This window comes from Zosterops lateralis (assembly GCF_965231275.1).
Source record: "Zosterops lateralis genome assembly, chromosome: 9".
NCBI classification, from domain to species: Eukaryota; Metazoa; Chordata; class Aves; order Passeriformes; family Zosteropidae; genus Zosterops; species Zosterops lateralis.
In genome coordinates this window covers 16826908-16853431 of record NC_139769.1, presented here as the reverse complement: position 1 = coordinate 16853431, position 26524 = coordinate 16826908, and the positions used below count along the sequence as shown (strand labels likewise).

The 26524-nt window shown below is 41.1% G+C and overlaps 1 protein-coding gene across 3 annotated transcripts in view; it reads right to left on the bottom strand.

The window, feature by feature from the left end:
• Window positions 1-16801: 16801 nt before the first annotated feature.
• RPAP2 (RNA polymerase II associated protein 2) overlaps window positions 16802-26524 on the bottom strand; it is a 40654-nt gene continuing 30931 nt past the window's right edge. The window contains exons 12-13 of one of the 3 annotated variants that reach the window (XM_083867597.1): window positions 22500-22649; window positions 16802-18269 (exon numbers count right to left, since the gene is read on the bottom strand). In XM_083867597.1, coding sequence (XP_083723723.1) covers window positions 22511-22649 — 139 coding nt within the window. In that variant the 3' untranslated portion in view covers window positions 16802-18269; window positions 22500-22510. Of the gene's footprint in view, window positions 18270-21698; window positions 21960-22244; window positions 22650-26524 lie in introns of those variants that run through there. The other 2 variants (XM_083867598.1, XM_083867596.1) reach the window with 2 other exon arrangements.

The following is a 26524-nucleotide window of genomic DNA, read 5'->3' as shown; positions in this document are numbered from 1 at the left end:
TTTTCTGTCAGGCTAAAGAACTTTTTACTTTGCTTCTAAAAGTTGTTTTGCCTGCACAGAAAACAAGTTTATTAGTTGGAATCAAAATGCTTTATCCAAATCAGTTAGCAGGCTGAATAAATTCATGAGGCAGAAACAAAGTGCCTTATTAGGTTCCATCCGTATGCCAAGCAGAGATGTTTAAAATTAAAATATGCAAACATCATCTGTATTTTCTATACAGTCAGTTTCCAAAAGCTGATAGTAACTCTCAGATTGGATATTGCAACACAAGTTAGAGAGCAGCACTTCTGGGTCTTGCACCTTCCTCAAGCAAAACATTTGTTGCAGTTGATGGGAGGAGGGAGGAAGAGGTTTCTAGAATAAGCCTTGGGTGAAAGATTGCGAGACTCGTGCAACTGTGCTTGCAAGCTCTGCTGCTGTTGCACATTGACAAACGTGTGCTCCTCAAGTCTCTGCATTTTCCACCGTAAGAGAGAAAAACCAAATAGGTCAGTTGTATCAAATTCATCTCCAGCATAACCCCAGTTCACATCAGGAATAGATTTTGCCTTTACTCTGTAAGATTTGGGTCTTACTCTAAATAGTAAAACATAGCTCAGCATACAGCCCTTTGAGGAAATTCTGATTTAGAAAAGCACTGAAATATGCATGTAAGTCAATGGAGTGTGTCTCTAGCAGACACCTTACAAGATGCCTGTTCAGAGTTAAAATTCCAGAGATTTTCCCTACTGAATCTTAGACCTTACTTCATTGCCAAGCCACATCCTGTCTGTTTTCACCTGCAGTGGAGGTGGCTTCTGAGAATACCAAGGATATATTTTTTAAAATTTTCAATAGGCTAGTGATAATTTCCAGTATTTTTTCCTCTGAGTAATAAAGCAAACTAAATAGATTTCAGGCATATAAATATCTGTTTTGCATTATAAGGCATGTAAAATGATGGAATCAGATTTTAAAAGTATTTGTGCATCTAAAACTGCAGATATGTCTGAATGTGCATTGGATATGGGTATCTGGTTTTGTCTATGACTTCTTTACTGGGGGAAGAAAAATGAAAAATACCCAAGACATGAGTCTCAGAACATGTCTTGAGTCTGTGTCACACCAGTTTGTGATATGCACAACATATGGACTGTAAAGAGAGAGCACAGAAATCTGAAGGAAATGTTTCATATATTAGAAAAATGCTGGCCACACCTTGCTGGAATAATGTTGCCTAACGGATTTACCTGGAACATGTGATGAAGCTTTCATATAAGTTGAAAGCAAACCAACTTCTATGTGCTTGTTCCAACATGCTGCTTCCCATCTGTATTTTTGGGGTTTTTCTTTTAATACTGTCCAGCCAACTTTGTGACACATGTGGGACCTCCCAGGCGGCTGGATCCTACAGTGCATGGGGTACATCCACCCCAGCTCACTCAGGCTCAGCTTCCCAGGGCACTGGCAGTTGCTGCAGCAATGCTGGGCTCCTGTGCTCAAGCAGCCCAGAAGGAAGCTCAGCTGCTGGCTCCTGCTGCCAGCTCCCTCCATGGCTCAAGGCTCAGAGGTGGCTGCTCCACCACTTTGGCACTGGCTGGCAGGAGTGCAGCACAGCAGGTGTTGAAAATGGCCAAGATATTCCATTGATTTAGGTACTGTAATAGGATCAGCTGGCATTAAAGGGAAATTGTAGTCCTCTGAGGTGACAGACAGTTCATTATGATATAGAACTTATGTTTTACACCTTTTTCCCCCCCCCTATGAATAATACATTCCCAAAGCTCACTAATAGACTTAAGGGGTGAGTTCAAAGGGGAAAAAGAGCTATCATTGTAAGAGACAAGAAACTAACTCTCAGTGTTCAAAAGAGTACACTCATCTGAAAAGAGGCAAAAATATGTTTTTAGTATTTCATATAGGAAAGTTTAAGTGTTGAAGTGAAGAGCCACAACAAATTAATAGTATTTTATTATGTGGTCAGCCAGAAAAGAATAGACATTACTTTGGTCTAAATTGCTTCCAAGGACTCCTAGCAATTCACTTTAACTGATTTAAGCCAAGGGATCTTATGTTGGCTGTTATAACTGATAAATTCCCAGTTTCACAGACTGTCAGCTCTGCCTCTACTATTGCCCTTTGCCTCCCTGGAACACAGCAACATGGACAGGCAGGCAAGAGGGTGAGACTCAAAAAGGGAATGGGTGAAAAATAGTCTTGATCCTCTTTATGTAGCTGTTCTAACTCTTTGAGGTGCTGCAGGAGTGATGGTTGCAGGCAGACATCTCTGATTGCAAACCTGCAGTCAGGGAGCTCGGACCTTCTGGACTGGGAGGCTCTTGCTCACACTGAGTAATAGTGAGTGTGAGTCAGAGTGCTGTCACCTCGAGCTCAGAGAGCAAAGAGCTGGGTCTTCCTGTGTGCTTGTGCTGGGCTTTGTGCTGCAGGGGCCTGACCTTTGCTGAGCTCTGCTGTGTACTCTATGTATCTGCTGTCAGTTGGTTTTGGAATTATTTGTGTTTTCAGTAGCTTAAATTAACATTAATGGCAATTGAGAAGAGTCTCCTTCCTGTGTGATATTTCCATCATGGCTGAGGTGTTTTGCTTGTGAGCTTCTGTACTGAGCCAGGTAGTCCCGCTCTCTCCCTGTCCATTTGTCAGCTGGGCTTAGCTCTGGCAGGGCTCACTGCTCTTGTTTCCTACAGGGGTTTGGCAATCTTTGGATTGATTTCTGTGGCCAGTAGAGGTGGTGAGGCCGTTTGCCACCTCTCCCTTCATCCCAGGGGAGGGGGGTGATGTTCCAGCGGGTGCTTCCTTCCCGGTTTCCCCAGCCCAAGTTGCGTCACAGACCCTTGCAGAGCTGGAAAAGAACGGTTGCATTTATGGAAGGAAGGGGTTTTATGCAACTGGGGTGAGCTCTGTCCTCTCTTACTTTTCCCTAAATTCTAAATATGTCTGTCTGAAACCTTTCACTTCACTCACTCCAGAAAGACATGGGGCCATGGAAAAGCATGTGCCTACTTAAGTGTGAAGTGCCTCAAACTGCTAGGCACCAAATAATTGCAGAAAGGGAGATACTTGCCCGTTACTTCTCTCTTCTGAGACTGCTGTGGTTTAGTTTTTAACTGTGGCTCTTTCCACTTGCCATTTGGATGTCGGTTTTGTTCCTCTGCATGTTCGGTTGCTGAAATCTCATGTTTGAGCAATTTTTTCTGTGAGCCTCTGTATGCTGGAGAAGGCTGCCACAGCCTTTGTATTGATGCTTTGGCATCATTAAGGACTCCTGGTTTTTAGATCTCAGCAGTGGCTGGAGAGCCAATATGCTCTCTACAAAATGCAAGTATAAAGGGGTGTGGTTCTCACCCAGAAATTGTTGGATCCTACGGGTCCCATACATAAAGAGTAACACAAAAGGACAAGTGCACCAGCTGAGTTGGGCTCTGCCACTGCTCACCTGAATCAGGGGAAATGCTGCACTTAAGCAGCATGACTGGATGTGCAGCATGTGTTACAGTGAGGGTGTCTGTTGGTGCTGGTAGTGAGAGTCTCCTAGGTAAATGTTATTGCCATCTCTCCAATCTCTCTTCCTGTTAGCTGTGTGGTGAGAATTCAGCTGAAAATCACTGAAGCTCCCTGAGAGCGCAAGTACTGGCATGTGAATCAGTCTCCAATGGTGGAACCAGTGCCTCTTGTCCAGAGACCTGGCAGTCCTGAAGTTGTGGTAGGCTTTGTTTTGCAGGGAGGCAAAAAGGGTAAAAAAGCCTGTCAACAATGACAAAAAATTGTTTCCTTGTGCTTCATTTTCCTGGCTAGCATAGAAGCCAAAAAATGCCAGGCCTTGCTTTCTACCCAAAAAGCTCTTCTCCTCCTTCTCTGGCTGGGCTGCAGGCATTGCTGTGCCTGTTCTCTGCTGCTCCTGGGGGGTGACCCAGGGCTGTGTGTTTTCCAGGCCCCCGTGCTGTGAGGGAGGGGGAGTCACCTCTGTGTGAGAGCTGGTGGCAGTCAGCCTTGCCAAGAGCTGGCTCCTGCATGTGGGCCCCCAGGCAGGCCAGCACGTGGCAAACACGGGCCTGTGATGCTGCAGCCCTGCTCCTGGTCTGTGTTTTGGGTGCTGTTTCCTATTTATTCAATCCCTTTATTCCAGCAGGATACTCTTACGTATATTGACAATGAAAGGGCAGTAACTAAAATCGGGTTTTTGGGCTAAAGGAGCTAAAGTGCCCTTTTAGCACAGCTTACAGTAGTCAGGGGCATGATAAAATCTCTGATCATCTTGACACTGCAGCTGCCCAGCCATGCTTCTGAGAGGTTTTATGTTTTCTACAGTATGACAGAATATTTTGTCAGTTTAAACAAGTGTAAATGAGCCCGATTCCTTATCTGTCAATAAGCAGGTTTTCATTGTTAGCTCTGACAAAGACTTGTTTATGGGATTGACAATATGACTTAATTTTATATGATGCCCTGAGGACTGAAACTCACTTCTGTTAGACAGAAATAAACTAAGCTGCCCCTATGTGTAAAGGCTGACCATGGCTTAGGAGGAGAGGGAACAGGGAAGATGCCATCAGTATAAGAAAGTCATAGGCAGAGGAGATTGTGTTGAAGTCCACCTGGCTCTGCTAGGGACTCCTTGTGTGTGTTTGCATTCCTATAAACTTGAAAGAGAAATTTAAAATAGGGTAATTGCACATCTTGCTAACAGTGGTGCTCGGTTTTATGTTGTAACAGTGGTTGACAAAGAGGTAGAGGAAACTCCACCACAACACTGAGAAAATGTGTGTGCAGCAAGTGCCTCTGGCACATCCAGGCTCTGGGCAGTCACAGCCAGAATGGTCAGGCTAGGGTTTCATGAGGTGGTGCTGGACAGATTTGATTCCTCCACAGGAAACCCTTAAACACCTTGAAGAGGGACTAATAACCTGAATATGACCTGGGAGATGGAGTACTCAAATGCATGCTGCAATCTGGAGAAAGGAAACCTAGGCTGAACTCGCTCAGACACACAGAGCTAAGAGCGTGCTGGACTGTCAGTATTTAGCTGGGCTCCTATCCCTGTCAGTGGAGGGTGGGGATGATGGCTCAGAGGCCTCTGGGTGTGAGGCATATTGACTGTGACATGTCTAAAGAGTTTCCTTGGCAGAGAGAAACCTCAAATGGCCTTTCTAGATTTACTGCTGCATTAGGAGGCTTTGCATGCTGCTGTGACACTAAGGCCTGAGCCAACTACCTTACCCATGAGTAGAGAGAAATGTCTTTCTAGGACTCCTCTAAATAACTTTAGCTCCTGAATCTGTATATTACTGTGAAGTGTCTTGGCCTCTGGTAATGAACTTGGAATATTTTCAAGGAAACATATAGCTAAAGATTAATCTCTTTCCTAATGCTGGTCTAACTGATCATGATGTTGAAACCAATCTGTAACTCCCCTTTTGGAAGGTTTGATGTTCCTGCAGCTCAGTGTTATCAGATGAATTGCAAGCTTAGTGCTTAAGTAGTTTTCAGGTTAGTTTTCTGCAGAGATTTAAGGTAAGACTGTAGGTAAGCTGTCTGGAAGTTTGGGTTGGGTGCTGTAGTTGTCCTCCATGACCAGGAAAGTTCCAACACCCCTGCATTTCCAGTGAGGTTAGGTAGGTGTATGTGTGGATCAGTATGTGGCTTGCTGGTTTTTCTTGCTCTGGGCAAAATCTGTTGACTGTTCAGAGGGTATAACAGCCCCAGGTGTCAGGTGTTGTGTTTCTGATTAAAAGATTCACTTGTGGAAAAAAGCTCAGCAAAATGTAACTCTTACACTTCTCAAGTGCTGTCTGGGATGTGCTGCCGATTCAATTATTTTAAGACAGTAGTTAAAGGGCATTGCTGTGAATTTCCAGTCCTGAAAGAATAATTCTGTTCTGTACAAAATTCTACCAATCAAGTTTGGCCCTGACTGGTCCAGCAAACAAATACTTCACTAGGGTTTTTCCTGCAAATATAGTGTCCTTCCTCCAAATATACTGAACAAAATTCTGTGGGTTTTCTTTTCTTTTATACTTATTTTTTTATACTTATTTGGTAAATACAGAAAAGAGCCTCCTTTCACACTCTTGTTCCTTCTGAAAGGCCGCCAAAATGAATGCACATCAATTCCCGAAATGAAAATATTGGATAGTAGGCATATCCATCAGTTACTGAATGGTGCTGAAGTGCTTTCCCTCCCTCTCCCAGCTTCCATAAGCAAGCTCTGTGACTGCCAAAGCTGGACCTGACTGATGATTTTTAGCAAGAGTAGGTGCACATGAGGAATTGATGGTTGGAGTAGGGAGGGACCTAAAAATTGAAAACTGAAGTAATTTAAACCAATTGAACTACCTTTCTGTTGCTTTCAGCCTTCTAACAAAAGGTGTTTCTCTGCTTAGATGCGTGCTTTTGATGAGTGTTTTTTACTGGAACTCTAATTTCTAATTAGCTGGGGCAAGAGAAATATGAGAGGAGTGTGCAGTTACCTTCCCTTCCCTTGGAACAGTGTCTGCATTTCCAAAGCTGCTGTCAGCTGTGGGCCATGGAAATGGTGCTCAAGTTCTTGCAGAAAGCCCTAACACTACATGCCAAGAACTTTGGAGGCTGTGTCCTGAAGCAATAAGCTCAGTAATTGTTGTATAGCTAACAGACCTTTTCAGGTGTGTTCAGAGCAGGAATACATGGACCCGTTAACGTCTCACCAGTGATCCTCAGCCCTTCCTCTATCATGTGGTGAGCTGCAGGCGCAGGAATGCACGTGCACACGGTTTTACTGTGCATTGTGGCACCTAGAGCTGGCTCTCTTCCTGTGGGTGAAACCTTCATGCACACTTCTGGCATCTGGGCACAATGTGAACAACCTTGCAAAGTAAACACACCCACCTACAATTTTTATTTTCCCAAATCACTCCTTTAGCTAATGTTTCAAAGATACGTACGCACCACATCTGGCGCAAACCAAATATTTTCAGTCTGTTGGATCCGAGTCAATATTTGCCCAAGGTATTACAAAGACGGTCATGAAGCTGTGACTGACTAAAGGTAAAAGTGCCCTGGTTGAGGATTTGTGTTGGGCTTACATATGGGCAAAGAGACACAGAGCTTTGTAATGGGGCATCTCTGACAGCACTGCTCCCGTGCTGATGGTGTTCATGGCTAGTTTGAGATGGCCCCCTCGATGACTGGCCCCCATGCGCATGTGCAGATAGGGCTTGACTCATCATCACTGGTGCTGCTGGAGGACCGGCACTGCTTGTGCACCTTCTCCAGCTCTCTGGGCATTCCCCTTGGAGAGCCAGATGCAATGCAGACATTTGCAGGAGGGCTCCTCACTAGAGTGATGGCAGTGAATAAATCAGTGCATTCTATCATGCTGGCTATGCTCCCATTTCAGATTTTTGCACCAAAGTGTTTATTTTGTGCAACTTGCGGGTTCCTGGAGCCTCTTGCAGTCTTTGTGTAGGCTTCCTCCTGACAGATGTGCTGTAACTTGTACTTACTCAAGTTGTGGAAGTTGGCCTGTCAGAGCTGAATCAATCCTAGAAATGCTATTAAAATCTGATGTGCCTTTTGGTCAATTGAGACTCGCTTGGGTAAACAAAGGTCAAATCTTTAGTTTCTTTTTTGGTATTTACATAGTTCTGCATAGAGGCAAACTCCCACTGCTCCAAGAGCATTTCAAAGCTGACTCACATGTGACAGGTTTGTCTTCCTCTAACTGAAATCAAAGAACGGGAACCTGACTGTAGGATGACCTACATTTAATATGTCATATTTAGTGTAAATCTGAGTGGTCTGTGGTCTAAACAGAACTGAACATGTTTGCAGCTCTGTAACTCAATCAATAATGTGTGGATTGCATCTAATTGGTACTGTAAGAATCTCACTGGTGCTGGTGGGGTGTCTGCAGACTGAACTCGGCAACGATTAGTCCACTGGGGCACAAAAGTCATTTCCTGGTCACTGCTGGCTGCTGGAAGGGCTGGGTCAGTAGGTGTTATTCTTATCTTCAGTACTTCTACTGCAGTTGTGTGGCTCAGCACATTTGGGTTTTGTGCTTATGGCAGCATCTGTTTTTCACTTTGTTCTTCCTTGAGGCCAGGGACAACATAACACTAAGGGCCACTCTTAAACCTTCCTGGAAAAAGAACTCATGCTAAGTAGCTGCACACCTGATTGTGGGCAGCCTGAAATTCATTGCATTAAACTGGAAGTGACATATCCAGTGCTGTAACAGAACAGTAAATCCTCAAAACCAAGGGTGAAGTACGAATGCATGCCTGGTCAGAACCCAGCCTTAGTGGAGAGGGGAGGTTACTGTGTGACAGAAACCTCTTTGCAATGGGATTACACCCGGCCTGACTGCTCTGTGGTTTGGGGTGTGGGTAGCTCCAACTAGCAGAACACACAGAGCAGGGTTTGACAAGTCCTCTCCTCCTATTTTGCAGCAAGTATTTATTTCAAATGCCTCTTTTTTTATCTTTCTGTTGTATTCAAAAAGCAGAATTGTTTAGTGTTTGTTTGTGGTGGGTTTTTTTTTTTTTTTGGTGGTTTTTTTTTTTTTTTTTTTTTTTAAATTTTGGGTGACTTAGCCATCATTATGACCTAAGAGAACTTGTTCATGGTGATTGCTGTAGGTTATAAGTGTATAGGGGACACTGTGTTTAAATGTCGTGTAACAGTTGGTGCTGTTGTCCCTGTTCTCATTTGCCTATAACTGTCAACAAAATAGGTTGGACTCTCTTATGGCAGTGCTTGACCTGTTATGTTGCTCTTTGCTTGGGTTTACAGGCAGTCACTGTAGTTCAGCCATCTTTGAGAACGAGATGTTGGGAAAATGTTATTCTCGCTCTGTGCCCTCCTCATTAGGAAGATGCAGTTCCTTCTCCTGGCACGTTGGGTGGGAAGTCTTCCCTTCTCCACATTCCTGTTTACTGGGTACCTGCAAAATTACTTTGTCCCAAGGGGGAAAAAGCACCTGAAAGTTCCTTTCAAGCTGCTGTTCAGAGACAGGCACTTTTGTCTCTTCACCTCGGTGTGTGACAAGGAAATGAGACCTATACATGGGCAAACAAAGGAGTATGGACTTTCCTTAATGGCCCTGCCAATTACCTCTACCTCATGTTTGTACCTGCATGCCTGTGAGCGGTGTCTGGATGACATCACTGGGTTTGCTTGAGCAAAGTAGTGGCTCTCAGCTATGTACCAGGGAATTGCTGTGCAGCTGGCTTCAGCTACTGACCTGGGACTGGCACACCAGTCTGTCAAAAGGCCAGAGGTCTTTTGACTCCTGTCATGTTGGTGATGGGTATCAGTTTGGTACCTCTGCTGCTCTCTCTTTGCTCTGGGACACTGGGATTAGGCCTGTAGCAAACATCTTGGGTTTAGTATTGGTTTATCTCTGTCCAACTTGCAACTCCTACTGCAAGTTGTGAATACACAATTCATGCAGATTTGGTGGAGACTTTCAAGGGCTCTGCAGCTAAATTCCCTTAATTCCCTTACTTTGGTTCCTTGCATCCAGGAGACACAGGTGAGAGCAGTCAGGTGACCTCCAGAGTCCTCCTCCTTCCACAGCCTCCAAACACCAAGTGCCACAGTGAGAAGGGTAGGTTCTGATTAAGAAGCGGGCCAACACCTACAAATACAGTGATAATAGCACTGAAAATACTGTCCTGTATTTACCCACTACTGCTGAAATAACAGATGTGCAGCAGTAATAAATTAGCTAAACACTTAATTAGAGATATGTAGAACTGAGTGGTTAAGAGAGATATACTGCTTTCTAGAAGTAATTTCTGAACTAATACCTAAATCTAAAGAGAGAAGTGATTTCTGAGTGCAGTCATGAATTATGCTGCTGTGACAGGATGTTATGCCCCATCTCAATCTGTTTCATTCTTAGAGGCATGCTTTGCATAAACTAACAGAAATCACACTGGTTATAAAAAAAGCTATTCTAACACATTACAGGACTATTCCTTAAGTAGGACCTCATTACAACCTTACATATTGATAGAAATGTAATTCTGTCTATTTAGAAGTGTAAGGACATTTTCTTGTGCCTTCACTCAGAATTGCACCTACATGTGGTTTCAGGAAGCCTAATGGAACAGTCAGATTAAGTGCTTTCTTGCCTGTGGCTATTTTACTGGAAATCCTGGTAATGAAGACCTCAGAATAAGCATTTGTGTCAAAACCCCATATTTTCAGTATTTCCACCCTGGAAAGGGATGCAGTAAGAGTCTGTTTCTTGATTATTTATTGTAGTTCTCACTAGAAGATAGAAGACTAAGCCACTCTGTCTCCAAATGTCAAACCTTAACCTTTGTGCAAACTTTCTCAAGTACAGCAAGCTGTGTGAAAATGGGCCACTGTGATTGAATAACGTTAATGTGGAAATAGTGAACTCCCACACAACGCTGTGTTTCACCATCTGCATAATGGTTTGGGTCTGCAATGGTTTCACAGGTCTGTGACACTTGCGCAGATTTTGGGGTGGTTCTCCCAGTTATAATTACTACTGTACTTAAATGTCTGTTCAGAGATAAGCAGTAGATAACATTGATACATAGATGCAGATGCTAAAAATATAATTGCACTTTTGTACTGAGCATTCAGCTGTCCAGCCCGACTTCATACCCTGTATTCACCATTGCTTTCAGAGGCAGATTCTCACCCTACCACAGGAGAGTTCTTATCTCCCGGACGGTTCTCTTGCATTTGGTTGTATTAAAACACATTTTGTGACTGTGTGAATCAGATCAGTCTGTAATACTGACCTACTCTCCTTATCACCCTACAGCTCCACATGCTCTAATATTCTCTGCCAATTCTACTGGCACAGATTTTTAGCATGACAGCTTCTTCCCCACACCCTTTCTCCTCACTGTGAGCTCATCTCCCTCCTGTGTCAAACCTCTGTAGATTCCCTCTTTTCTTCACTAAACCTCTGCTGAAGTTTCCACATGGCACCTGGTGCTGGCCCTTCCTCACCCCTCTCTCTGAACAAGTGTTAATCCAGGCAAGTTCAGTACCAGGTGTAGGTTTACTGTCACAGACACACTGTAGGTACCTCGCCTGTTGTGCTTGATGGGATTCATTGCATGAAAAGTGCCTCTGCACGGATAGCCTCAATTAAAAAAAAATACCCCCAACACCTGCCCAAAACCAACCCACCATTTACCAAGAACTAATATTTACAATCTTTCTTCATAGTCAGCCCCATTTTCTACTGGATTCCTCTCTGAGATTCAGTCATTCAAACTGGTTTTCAATACACTCAATGTGCATTCCTGTTATTTTTGTTCTCTCTAATAGAAGGGTTAAGTTTTAATAAGAATGTCTCGTAGAAGAAACTCGAGATTTGCAATCTTCCTAGTTTGTAGTAACAGCTTCCACCCATGTCCAACCCCCACACATTTATTTCTTGCTTTGTCATTCATAATGAACTACTGGGTTGTACTAGTAGTTAACTATGTGGCTTGGGCTTCCTTGGACCATCTCTCATACACTCTCTTATCTTTTACTACTACAAACATACTGAAGTTCACTGCTGCTTTCAAACATACTTTGATTTTGCAAGACTCTTAAAAAAGTAACATTATTTGGTCTAGTCCATCCTGCTTTCTTTTTTGTATAGCCGAGAACAGTCCATTTTACCAGAGTGGTGACATTATCTTCTCCCTGAGTGCAGTTTCCTGTTAGGTGGCCTTGATGAGCAGCTCTGAACTAGAGGATCTCAAGCTCTCCAACTTCTGAGGTGTAGCTTTGTCCCAGCCATCAGCTCCCTTTACATCTGTAGCCTTGTCTTCTTCAATGGGCAGAATGGTTATAAGCAGAGAAGATGGATGGAGTGGCCCAGATTCCTCAAAGAACTCAGCATTCACTATTGAGGCTAGAGCAAATAGTCTGCTTTTAGTCTCTTATTTCAAAGTTCTTGGCCTCAACATACTTAACCATGTTCAAAACTGAGTCTAAAGGTTGTAGTGGCTGTATCTACAGATATGACCCAAATCTGGTGGTGATTACTTATGAAAATCTGACCCAGTTCAGCTGTAACGTTTCTTGTTTGGTGTGCAGCCAAGATTACAGTATCAGCAACATCAATGCAAAGCAACTGATATGGAAAAATACGATCAATGGACTTTTATTTTATTTCCAGCTGTGTGTAGGGTTAGGCAAAAGAGTAAAGGAGGCATTACAACATGTATTGCCAAAAAGCAAGCAAATACATTTTGAATTTCAAATGCATGTTCTACCAGAAGGGGATGTTCCTTTGCAACATGGTGGGATGCCTGCTATCAGTTTTGGTACAAGCTGTGTTAATGCCCAGGCCATGAGTGTGGGTACCAGGAGCTCAGAGTCTATTTCTGGCGCTGCATGTGACATAGTCCATGTGCCTGGATGAGTCACTCTGCTCCCCTTTCACTTTCTTTTTCTGTGAAAAGGGGTGTAGCATCTTTGAAAAATGCTTTGAAATTGATGATCAAACTGCAAATTGATGATCATTCTAAAGGAGACTACTAATGGTAAAGAGCTCACCTCAATGCATGTAAACTTTCCATAAGGAACCATTAGCTCAAACAAAAACAATCAACAAATAAAGTAAGCATGATCCTCTGAAGTCACTGATCAGTTTGTTCCATCTTCAGTGGTGAATTTGTAATCCTGGTCAAAGTTCTGAAGCTAAACAATTTCTTACAACAATTAATTAAAGGTAGGAATGCATCTCTCTTTTTCAGTAAAAAAATCTTCCCAGACATTGCATTATGAAAGGTAATGGCCTTAATAGGTAACAGCCTCTAGAGATACAGGGGCTGTTAGATGGGGATTCTTACAGAGCAAGAAATTCTGAACAAAGCTGTTACTGTACCAGTTGATCATATAATGAAAGTTAACCCATCTTAAAATGAAAAGTGACTTGAAACTTGATTTTCTTCTCTTTTCTTTCTTTCCCTCTCTGTATGTTTAGAAATGTCAAAGTGAAACACACTGACAATTTGGACACTTTTTCAAGTTGAGAAATTAATCAAAACCAACCTTTTCCTGCAGAGGTTTCATTTTCAACCAAGTATGCCTCTTCTGATTAAAGGAGTTGCATAAGAATTCTTAATCATCTCTGCACAGGAGTACTGCTGTAGCTGTTGGGTGATTCATACCTGTTTTAGAGACAGCTTTCATAATAATCTATAGGTGCTGTTTTAAGACTCTTTATATGAGTATTTTTGTCTGTGCACAAGTCATATGGCCCTGGGGCAGTGCCCTCCCAGCTGCAAAGAGGCACCTGTGGACACAGACACCAAACCAAGGCCACACTTTGGAGGAGCAAGGGGAGAGTGGGTCTGTTTGCCATCCTGTGCTGAGGGAAGGAGCCCTGCAGCAGGTTCCCCACAGCGAGTCTGTGTGTGCACAGGAGGTGGGAGGCACAAGGCTGGACAGGGCCAACCCCTCCTGGGCTGCAGGGAAGAGGGGGAAGCCTGGTGGTCTCCTGCTGGGGAAGATGACTGTTGGGTGGGATTTTTACAGGGTTAAACACACAGGGAGCAGGCAGGGGGAGGAGTGCTAACTGTTGGAATTAGTGAAGTGGCACAGTGGAAAGGAACGGCTGTGCACTGGGATGGGAAGAATAGGAAGGATTTGGAAGAAGAGGGGACAGAAACAGAGTAGATATGAAACAGGGTAGGGTGAGTGTCCATAACTCTGGCTTTATACCCAGTTGTGAATTTTTAGTAGAAGTTTTTCAGAAGCAAAACGTATAGGGTATTATTTATGGAGTACTATCTGTGAAATTCTGAATTCAATATTTTAAGAGCCTGTGGCTCTTAGAGATTGTGCTCTTGACAGCAAGAGCGGATACTCTTTGGCTAACCTGCAGGGAACTTCCTTCCTCCATTTGTAAAGGAAATAAGGATGTGAAGATATGTATCTATGCTGTTGTGCTTTCATTCCTCCCTCCCTCTTGCTTCTTAGCATTGGTGACTTTATCAGCTTTGCTTCAGGCATCATCTGTCTTGTATTCAAGGTTATCAGGTGGAGATAAATTAGGAAAAAAAGATATCCAACTTTTGACTTAAACCCTTAAGATACAGATGATGTAACCCAGAATCCAGCATTACTCTCACACAGATCAGCAGTCAAGTACCAGAACTGGAGGTCAGTGTTTCACCTTTGAATCATCAGATTAAAAAAAAGTTTCTTTCAGTGAGGTCTACACAACAGCACTACTTACAGTTAGATCCTGACAGAGCCTTCAAGGCAGCTGGGTAAATGTTTGGAGCTACACTTTAAAATTGTATTTTATTTTTTTTAATGCTGTGACAAAATTTGAACTGTAGGGAGAAGGAGGTAACACGCTGTAAAATGTGAAGTGTGCTTGACAGTTTAAGAAAACAATCTTTAGTATTGAGCATGACAATGACAGCTTCATTCTTCGCAGGACAGTATCATAAAACCTTTTAGATAAGTTACAGCATTACTGCCAAGCCAAATTACACGTATTTGATGCCTTAGCACTGTAACGTTGTGGACTCAGTCCTGTCCCCCGTCGGGCCTGGCCGTGGGAGAAAGGATGGCCGGCAGAGGCCCAGCAGCCGCAAGAGCTGAGTGAGGGTCCGGCTGCAGCCTGGCCACGGCGGGCCGGGCAAACGCCGCGCTGTGCCCGGGGCGCTGCGGGCCCGGCTCTGGGGCGGGAGGAGCTCTCGGAGCGCTCCCCGGCGGCCTCTCACGGGCTGCGGTGCACACACCGCGCCTTCCCAGCGCCCTGGCCTCACTTACCCCGTGTAACCCAGCCTGCACGGCAACACCCACGCGGCTTTTCGGCACAAAGGAGACCCGGCTCGCTCCCTCGGCAGGGCTCCAGTTCAGCTCAGAGAGAGAGAAAACTTAAGGAAATAAAAAGTTGTTCAGATTAATCTCTTCTTTCTAAGAGCAGCCTCTGCTTATAGAGTAAATGAGCATAAAAATGGCATTTGCATTCTTAGGAAACAATGCCTGTGCAGAGTTTGCAGTGTTTCAGATTCATTCTTTGGAAACAATTTGTGTGATTTATTCTGTTTTTCTTCAAGCGTGATTCTGTTTTTCTTCAGGGCTGCATGGGGTGTGTGGTTTGACACTCAGCTTGTCAGTTTAGCATTGTGAGATTGTGAAGTTTTTTGAAGAGGGCACATCTGTGGTTATAGAAGAATAACAAGAAACATCAGATGTTCAGAGAACAAAAAAGCAGAGCTTGGGAGGATTTTAGAAATGAATACTTAGCAGAGATGACATATATATGACCCAGAGCTGTAGAGGGCTAATGTGGTATCTGTAAAATCACTTATTTTTGAAGTTTTCAAATGCTCTTAATTATCTTAATAGGGAACAAACACTTTTAACTACACTCCTAGTTGTGAAATTTTATAATAAGCCAAGGATCTTAAGCAGCAAAAGTATCTACTTTTGTTGTTATTGTTGTTTTTTGTTTTGATTTTTTTTTTAAATTTACTGAGAGCCCATAGTTCAGAAAAAAAAATGTACTCAAGAAAGCTTTTAAGTCAGTCAGAGCTTTAAGCAGTAAAACTACTGCCCTTCTGAGAACAGAAGGAAATGTTGGGACTGCAGCTTCATCCCCTGTATTCCCAAGACTGCTTGGGAGTAATTAAGGCTGATGGACATTTGACCAGTCTTTGTGCTAGAAGGAATCAAGTCAAAGTGCAGATGTGTGTAGGCTTATGCAGGTTTCTATGTAACAGGGAACTGGATCGAAACCTTGTTCAAAAATCAACAGCCATTGGGGTTTACAGCAGTGTCTGCCCTTGTTGAAGTGCAATTATTATTCTAGCTTAACCAGCCACATTGTTATCAAAGGACCACAGTATTTTCAAACTTATGTGAATTCACCCTCTCTGTTACGGCTGTGCAGGTTAAGATATTACATCAATACAACTTTGCCTGCATTATCTCAGCAAAGTATTTTTAATGGATCACATGCTTTGAGACCATGTCCTCAATCTGAAACCTTTGAACAAGAAGTGCAAAAGTTAGTAATTATCTTCATGAATTCTGTGCTAAAGTGATATTTACCATTTCAACTGCCAAAGTAATGTACTTGAACTACAGTCAGCCTTGCTAAATCAGTAATAGCCGCAGATTGGCAACCATTTATTCTGTTTATTAAATTAACAAATCAGAAGTGTCTGCAAAAAGTTTTCTCCTGACTGTGGACAGCACTCGCAGTACTGAGGTGTTTACGGAAAATCCTGCTTAGTGGCAAATCCTGATTAGGAAACGTTATCATTTTTCTGCATAATAGGTGAGATAGACGTGCCTAACATATGGTTGCTATAAAATACCTTAGATGAGTCAGTTCTTAGCTGACAGCTGTAAGCAGGGTTGCTGTGGCTTCTTAGATAATACTACCAATTATAGTCCTTTTTGATACTTAACTGCTGTACTGTTAAATTATATTAACCTGATTTGTAGACACTCCTGTTTGAGTAGAACAAAAAGGCAAGATTTATGATGTAAATCCTGATCTAATGTTTGCAGCTTATTAAAGTTGTATCCAAAGTCCTTCAAGCTCTCTGTAGTGATGACTAATTCTAACCTAATTGTAGGACTCCCAGGAAGCTGCTGCTGTCCCACTAAGTGTTCAATTCAGTTACAAACACCATGAAATTTAAGAGGTAACAAGTGCCAGAAAAGGCACTGATTTGATGACGCAGGATGTACCAGCCAGTAGCTCCAGTGGCTTTGTGCTCTGATCCTTGCATGCAGCTCCCACAGGTAATCAGAGTGTGCAAAAATGTACTGAAGAGTTTGCCTTTAAAGTACAGGCCACTGCAGTGTCTGGGGACTGACTTCCAAGGAGGGACTTGGCTGAGTGGCAAGAGGCAACTGCCTCATTAGAGCCCTTGTCCTGAGGTAACTGCAGGATAGCACAGTAAGCCAGCAAACAGGTGGACACTTATTGCACTGTTCTGATTGATCAGCTTTACCAAGTCTAGGAGTTTAGTCTACACACTCAATTCTCATAGCACAGTTTACCTATTTTCTTCAGAACTTCATCTTCCACTTTGTTCTACTCTACAGCTACAAGCAACTGGAGGGGAATGACTTTATCACACATGTCCATACATTGCTCAGAGGCTCATCTGCTTTGCTTTGGTTTTTGAAACCAGAGTACTAAATGAGAGCCACCCGAAGATACATGTTTCCAGCTTCTCCCCCACACCTCACTAAATCCTCTGTGGGACCACAAATGCCACAGCTCACATTCTACAGAATCTTTCAGGCAGCCCATCTCCCAAAGTACTATTCACACTCAGTGCAGAGGGGTGCTTCTAAGATGAAGAGTCACAAAAAGAAAACTCACAAGAGGAAAAGTCTCCACTTTCTGCCTTTGCTAATGGAAGGCACACCCACTTCCTTTGACTCTAATCAGAGGAGAACTGCCTGTCAGGTGGCAGAGATACACAGTTGAGAAACAAGAGGTCTTTATAGTTAGGTGCCTTGCCCTGCCTTGTATACCATCTGCTTCTAATGGAAACTTAAGACTTGCCAAAAAGAGAGGCTGAGTCTGTGCTTTCAATATTTAATGCTCACTGGAAATGACAGTTCAGCATTACCTGCTGTCCCAGTGAGATCAGGCTAAGCCCAACCCACCTACTGTGTTCACATGCAATTGCAGAAATAAACAGTAAGTATGGAAAACTTAAGAGGCAAACTCTTGAACTAGAGTGCGATTTAATTTCAACATAGGGACATTATTTTTTTCCCCTAAAGACTGCCACTCACTTGAATTCTTTTGGTGTTAACTCTTATAGGTTAAGAAAAAAATTGTGTGAAGTAGTAACCATCAAAGTAAGTGACTAATAGGATCAGATTGCTTAGAAACTCCCTACTGTGCAGGGGCAGGTCTCCATTCAGTTTTGTGCCACACTCTACTACAAATTACTCCGGGGAGAGCCAGTCTTCTGTGTCAACATTCTCCACTGACTTTTCTGCTTTCTTTTCCCCATGAGGGAATAGGAGCAGAGGCATTACCACCATCCACTTCATAAATGCACTAAGGTAAGATTTGGAGACCCTAAATTTAAGAGCATCGGTTCTTTCTGAAGCAAACGAAGACAGGCAGGTACCTAAGTCTGGATGCCTAAATTTAGAAGGTATGAGTACTGCTTTCCTCTTCTCTCTTCCTTTTTCTTTTCTCTGATGTGCTAGTCCTTTTTTCTCAGCAGTTAAAAGAGACATGTCCAGCTGAGCTGCTCATCCCCTCTTGCACTTTGTAGAGTCCAGGTTGTCTCAAACTAGGGGGAGAAGGGTAGGGCATGGAACATCAAGATTCAGAAAACCGTTATTTTCCCCCTAAAACCACAACAGATGTCTCACTTTTAAGCTACTCACTGAGACTAAAGAGTGAAAATACAGGTGACTCTTGTACGTGTTGTGTGGACACAACGTGTGAGGGCCCAGACACATCTCGTACATGTACCATGCTCCTTGTCACTCCCTGCATCTCCCTTTAAAAGACAGGCTAGATCTAAATTTCCAGCCCTGAGTTTAGACAGAGGCACAGCCCTGTGAGTTACGCTGCTCTAGATTTACTAAGGAACTTTTGTTTCGATAGTTTTCAGTTAAATAAATCAGGCTCTCTTCTGCTTGTTTTAATGTAGAATTTTGCATTACCATATCTAGCTTGACTTGCAAACTTTACACAGATTCAAGGTAATCTCTTTAAAAACCTGACTGTGTATGGGTTACATTATGACTTGTCTACTTTCCTGAAATGGTGAACATCAAATGAACCACTCTGACTCCTCTTTTTCTCTCCAAAATCCAAGAAAAACCACTAAGCATGGTCAATGGGCAAAAATAATCAAATGGCAGCAGTGAAGGGCTCTACGCTAGGAAATTCAGTATTACGGAGTGTAGTGCTTACACTGAGAGTATTTACCAGACTGTGAACTGAACTCTGATATGAAAATAGACACTAAAGTCTTTCCACCAGCCTCTCTGGCCAGCATAAAGACTGCTTTGAATAATGTTGAGAAAATGTGACTGTGTATGTTCTTGTTCTCTTTATGAAAAACTTGGTAAGAAATCCATTCTATGACATGCAGGTATGTGTCACACATTCCTCCTTTGAGGCAGAACAGCTGCAACAACATGAAGCAATCTTTGCTTCAAGCTTTAAACTAAGCTGTTCTTCTATTCTTTACTAAATTGATTATATATGTCAGGGAAAAAAATCACCATGTAAGTCTGGTTTCCTTCTTGCCTCCCTGCAATGAAAAGAAACACGTCGTACTCTAATTGCCCTGCTACAGGTCTGTGGCCAGACAGTGCTGCATGCTTTACATGGTTATGGCAATGAACTTCTGAGACTTTATGATCCTTATCAGCTAAGGTGCTGATGGCTTTACCAGGTTTATGCCCCTTTCACAGAGCTGTTCAGAAATAGAGGCTTCTGTCCCATTTACCCTAAACCCCAGATTCATGATTCTCTCCACACCTGTGGCTAAGAAGTCAGTCATTACAATTTAGTGTATCTGAGATAAGGCTGAAACCACCACTGACCCAAATGTCAACTGCTCTCATCTGTTTAACTAACACAGAAGGAAAAACAGTAAGCACAGAAACAAGGCCACAAGGAAAACAATCTGTTTGCCAACGTAAGCAAAATGAGAAGGGGCAGAACAACACCAAAAACCAGCTGAGTTAAGAAGGAGTGACATCTTCTGAAGGACAGATAATTGTGACAGAAACTTGCTTTAAGATAAAAAATGATTTCTAGATTTGAACATTTCTAAGCAGTTAGGCTCTTACAAAGCATGCTCGTAAGAAAACAACATAAATGAACTGAATTTTTGGTACTTGACTTGTGATTTTTATACACCAGTTAAGGCTGACTCTATTGAAAGATTCTTTTGGGATGACTCTATAGCCTCTCTCCTATTCAAAAGTACTGGGTATATATGTGTACTTTCTGCATTTATTTACATGTGTGTTACTCATGTCTAACAGATTAAATCATTACAAGTAAGTGAAGAATATCCCTTCAGGGTGTTCCCAACATGCTACACAACCTTCTGGCTTCATGGATGGAGAAATGTTATTTTGTTCTCACCAGGCAAGGAAAAGAATGAGGGAGCTTACTATACAACAGTGAAAGAAGAGATGCAAAAATGCGAAATACTTTCTTTGAGCTGCTGAGGCAGAGAGTAAAAGCAGTTATAGTGAACCCTGATAAAGAGGTCTTTGAGCCTGCAACCTATTCATTCTTATTACAAGATCATACATTTCCTACACAGTAGGTGCTGAAGACCAAGCCTAAAAATAACTACAAAAAAAAAAATTAAAAAAATCACACAACTGACAGGAAGTGTAAAAACTTTCCAAATGAGAGCCATCAAACCTGATGAAACACAGTCCCATTCTTGGTATGATGTACCTTTGTAATGCCTTCTAGATGTACTCTGTATTATAGAAGTGTTGTGAGGCAATCTTTGTGCTCCAAGGTAAACATGCATGGAGCAGAATGGCTTGTTCAGAATCCACTAGCTAAAAATAGAAATTTAGTCAACTTCCAAAATCAGAAGTGAATAGATATAAATTCAAGGTTTAAGTTCTGCTCAGAGCCTCATACCTATTACTCAGTCTTCTACAGAAGTTTATCTTTCGGTAAGGTCTTGACCCTTCTCCCCATATGTATCAAGTAAATTTTTCCCATCATGGTACAAAACCAATGTAACTTCTGTCCAGCAATTCTTTTAAATTTTTGTATCAGACACACTCTGATCATAATGGGTAATTTTCCCCCAATGCATACTTAGAAAAATGCATAGAAAAATGCATAGCTGTAACTCTGCATTAAAGGTTATCCTTATTCTAAATTGTTGCTTTTATACCTTACACTGAATGTAACTTCCCATTACAATGTAAGTTTGGAAAAGTCAAGCATCTCCTAAATAAAGTCTACTGCACAATGAAGCTTCCATGGCAAAGCTGCATGAGCTTCTGTGTGTCAGGGGTCATCTACATATTTACTCTGATTATCATGAAGGAACTACACAGCAGTGAACTACTTAAGTGTAGAGTTCCTTTCTGGTGTTCAATTACAGAAGCAAACCAAAGGAATAAACTTTGGTTTTTTAAATGGCGTCGATGTGTAGCAGGCCCTGGTAAGGCTTGCCTTAGCCTTAACTAGTGCTGGCATTTACTGCAGACTAAGCAGTGCCAGTTACAACTTTCTTCTCAAGTCTCTCAAAATACAGTGTCCTATGAACTGAGAACTATGCAATAAAACGTATTATGGAATCATTAAGAATTACTAGTGGACTAGTTTTAAAGTGCAGTTTATAATCAGTGACAGAAGCAATTCCAAACACAGCCTAAATAACACAACTCTTAGAAATGAAAGCAAAAAAAAATTAGTTATTAAAATATATTTTAAAAGTCCAAATTAGTAACAACTAGAGTCTGTTTAAAAATAACTTTTGCACAAGTTGAAAGACTACCCCTTTTCTTAGAAATAGCAATACAAACAGGCTGTGAATCAGATATTTGTGTGCTGTTGTCGTCATTCTTAAAGGTTCCTGCACCATGCACGAGGGCGACTGGAAAAATGTCAGCAGCACTGCTCTTACCATTGGAGGCTCACAGGCTTTTCCCCTTTCCTGCCCTGATCCCTGCAGACAAACTTTGACTGAAAGTTTCAAAACCAAAAAAAACCAAACCAATCCAAATTCCTTTCTAGTGCTTTTAAACACTTTTCAGATGATCCATATTTTAACTTGAACAACTGTGGTTAATCAACTTCTTCACAAGACTTCAAAATTCTTACCCATAGGAAGGAAATGAAAAAGTAGAAATGCAAGTACTACAATTCATACTAAATTTCATTTTTCATTTAAAAAAGCTCAAACAACTGAAGGTGTTCTTTTATTCTCTGTGCAACTATTTCTGGTTGTAGTAGATGTTAAGATGACCGTGTTATTCTGTGGGGAACAAAAGAGTGAGATCAGTAATGATACTATAATGCTATATTCATTGAATCAGTTGAGTATGATCAACATAAGTAAGGTATTTGCTCTGAAATTCTTTGCCTACTTGGAATGAAAAATGTGATCAGATTATGTAAAAAATATGCGGCTCCTAACTCAATTTTATCACAAAAACTAACAATTTCATTGTAATAATTAAAAAAACTCTGCTGAGTCTTAGCCATTGTAGCCACACAGATTTTTTTTTTAAAATAAACTCTGGTAGTAAAAATTCCTGTCAAAATTGCAGTAAACCAACCATACATTATCAAAAGATTAGTGTGATAAGTAAGCAGCTAGCATTTACTGTAAGTGACAAAATGATGACACTCATTTCCATACCAAACATATTTCTTTACTTTAAAATTTGCTTCACACATTTTCTGCTCCACCTGATACAATCTGTAGTTCCTATACACACTTACAAAATGCTGAAAATTAAACCCGTGGTTAACCAGCTTGGTTTTAAGACAAAGTAGCTTAAAGATGACTGACCATTCAAGTTGTCAGTCCATTCTAAATATTCTTGTTAAACTTTCCAGATCTTCGTTTTTGAAATGCAGTTCTTCCAGTAATGTGGTTAGGAACTGTGTGTATGTTGGGCTGGTCTGAGTATTCTTGAAAAGTGGAGTTCTTTGTGACAATCTGGAAAAAACCCAAACATATTTCATATAGTAAAGCAACTTTTGAGTGGCAGATGTTAGAAAGCAAAACTTGTGAGTTCAAGCAACTGTGTTGAAGAAAAGCAGTTTATAATGTCACATTTGATTAATTACAGTATATAATAGGCTATGATATACAACATAAGTGGTACCAAAAACTAATTAAAAAATGAGATTAGTTTGTATGCCTCTATTCAATTGTACATAGATGTTATATAATGTAGACAGATGTCAGAATGAACAAAGTGACGAACCTACAATTACACATATAAAAGGAAGAATCCCAGTCATTATTTATTTCTTTACCAAAAATCTCCTAAACAGTCACACAATAAAATTTATATACTTTTTCATATGACCAAAATATGAAAGAGATATAAAATTCCTCAGTTTGGAAGGAGCTACCACTATGCAGATCACCTACATGTACAGTATCTGTATGCAGATGAGGTGAAATACTGAGCTCTTTGTTCTGATTTGCCCTTTAATTTATTCCAATATATTTTTATCCTGAAGTTCTTCCTTCTTCTCCTAACTTTACTGCAAAATATTGCAAAGGTAGTAACAGATGAATCTTCCTAGGCCCAAATATAATAAAAAAAAAGATCTTTAATGAACAAAATCAAGTATTAAAGCTTATGTTGAATATTAAGAAACTTCCAACACCAAAGATTACTGACAAGACCACTTAACAAGAACTCCTGTCCCAGCAATGGTTACTTTGTCTCAAATACTGTAGATAAACAGTGCCATTGACACCATACACAAAAGAGTTATTTTAGAATACATTTGTGCAATGATGTACTTTTAATAAGAAATTCAAGATAGTCTACAGCTTCCTAAAAACCTCCCAGCTCAGAAAGTCTTCAAGTGAGTAACAGCTGGGATCAATCTCCCTGCAGTCACTGGCATTAAGATCACCTCCACTTGAAAAAAGCTGCATATAAGATTCTTTAAATTAAACAAGAAGAGTGATAAAACAGAAACAAAGGACCTTGCAAGACATAGTAACTAAGAATCTCTTAATAAAAAAAAAATTAAAAATTACTTTTAATGTGTTAAAATTACTTTCCATTCCTTTCTGGATTCCGTTTCAGGATGTACATTTAGCTAAACAGTTCAGCTCTCAAACACTGACACTTGGTGAGAAAGACTTTCAGAGATTCTTAAAGTAAGGGCAAGGTGTGGAAAGAAATGACTTAAGCATAAACTCAGCTATATGTATATAAAAGAGAAGTATTCTGAGTCACGTTGGTGATTTTTGGCCTGAGGCCACTGGGTTTTGTGATGCACTTCATAACAGACAGAATTAATGCCAGAGTTGTTTTTTTCCCGCTGAGAGGTACTGGGGTTACTCCCTGGGCTGGTAACTCAGAGCCCCCTGCCCAGGGCAGGCAGGCAGGGGCTGGGTTCACAGGGTGATGCTGATAGGGGAACACAGGAAATGCTGATAGAGGATCAGAGGAACCACTGCAGAGAGTTAGTCTGGAGACAGGGAGAGCGGGAGGAAGACCAGGAGATGCATTTCTACTTGTCTTCAATTCACCCTTCTCAGGATTGCGCAGATTGTATATGAAAAAAGACTGCTGGCAGAAACAGTCACAACTTCCTGAGTGCTGGTGTGAGGTAGCTGTAGCACTGTAAACCATTCTGGCCATAATGTAGATTTACATGCATTTTTATCTGAATGGGCTTAAGAGGATATTAACAAGGACATTGTTTTTCAAAAACAGCAAAAAGCTTGTGCCATTTTAAGGAATACTCTAAAACCATAAGACACTCTGTTTAAAGAGTAGCTGTTATAGCTTACACCAAGAAAGAAAGAAAAAGGTATTGCTATTTTCAGAGAAGTTGCCAGCCATTAAATATTGAGAAATGGAAGTTATAAATTAGGTTTTAGACATGGATCAATTTTTTTTCTTACCCGAACTTTGTTTTAAAGCTAATTAAGCTACTGATTATCTGATAAGCAAGACACTAAATTAACATGTAATTTCAGAGAGGCATGTGCAAGTTTGTAGCAGTTAGTAAAAAGTTGTATCTTGATGGGGCAGTATGTTAAATATTTATGAATAAATCTACTAACACTTTTCTCTTGGAAAACTGTGTCCTTTTGACCTTTAAATGATGCTTTAACTTGTCATTTGAAAAGTAGTTATCATTGAATACTGTTCTAGTTTCAGGTGGCTGTTGCAGCAGAAGCAGAAGCTTTTGTCTGGGAAAGGAGCAAGCACAAGTTGCTGGTCTGCATGGAGAGGTAAGTTACATGCTCTGAGTAACACTGGTCCAATGCAGATTTGAGGTACTGCACAAGAGTATTGAGGGTCTGCTTAACTGAATTAAACCTTCATTGTATGTGAACAAGCCAGAACAGCATTTGAGATCAGGACCTTCAAGTCACAGAAAATTACAGTGTATGATGACTAATTCAATTTAATGGCACACAGGATTTCATTTCGAAGTCTGTAAAATTCCCTTGAAAATCTGCGGCATCTTCTACAGACGCAGAATATAAACAGGAAATAGGATACTTGGGACCACAATAGTAACAACTGGCTACTGCACCAGTGGAAAGAAAATATAAATTTTGCTTTTCTGTTACCTTTTACACATGTTTCAGCATTAATCTGGAGCAAACTTTTATGAATAAAGTCAAATAAAAATAAGGAAAAGCTAAAGGATTGATTTTAAAATAACCACCTACAGAAGTACACAAATGTAAATGTTACAGTCCAAAATTACACACCCATTCTTCAAAGGCTTGCCTTCAGCAAGAGCTACTAAAAGGAAATGTTCATGCTCAGATCATGGAAAAGTAGTATATCAGACTTGATGAGAATGTAGTTTCCTGCACACCCACTTACACCATATGGTAAACAGGCATTCGTAACGTTTAAAAAGTGTTAAAAATGCCCAACTGTACCTGATTGATACAATTTATATTTGCTGGCTATTCCACATATGTTATATGTTCAAGAAAAAACCCCACTAAAGTGAAATCCATGTGAAGAATAATCAATTATTATCAAGCTATTAAAGGACATCTGGCTACCACAAAATGTTTACATAGTTTCAGTGCTTCAGCTCAAGACCCAAGCTTTCTATGAATCAGTTGCCTTACAAAAACATTTGGCAAGTGTATTTAGGAGTTCAAGTTCAATTATTTTTAGGAGTAAGTTTCACTAACTGATATGGTAGGGTGCACAACTTGTTCTTAGATCTATGCATACCTTTACAAATACAGCTGAATACATTCAGGAAAGACAAAACTTTTATGTAGTTAAAAGCATTAACTGGCATTTCCTATCCAGGGGTGTGAATGTTCTTTCTAAAAATCCAAACCAGTTGTCCAGTACCATCCTTCCCTCAGCTACTGGATCTCAGGGAAAGCTTTCTGAAGCGCTAAGATGAATTCTGTGATTCCCTTTGAAAAAGTTAAAAATTTCCAAAGCCACCACTGTGTAACCAGTCAGTTACAGCTCTCTGAAACAGACACTTGAAAACAGGGGTAAAAACACAGCCACCTAAGAGTTGGGTTCCTTACCACTTCTCAAAATTGGTCACTTACACATAAATTGTTGAGAATTTGAGTGTACATAAACTGCCCCAATATCAAGGAAAGCACTTGTATACTTGTGAAGAAAAGCCATGGGCTAATTCTCAGCAGACTAATAATAAGCTCCTCCTAGAAAAACATTAAGCATTGCCAGTCTTTTTTTTTTTTTTTTTCCCCCTAATGTTAGAAGCTTGAAGAAGTAAAAGTCTCTGCTTGTGGCAGAAGCCATGGATCAAAACACATTTTTTAAAGTCCCTTACCTTGTTTGACATGCTTGGAACTTGAACAAGAACAGAGGTACT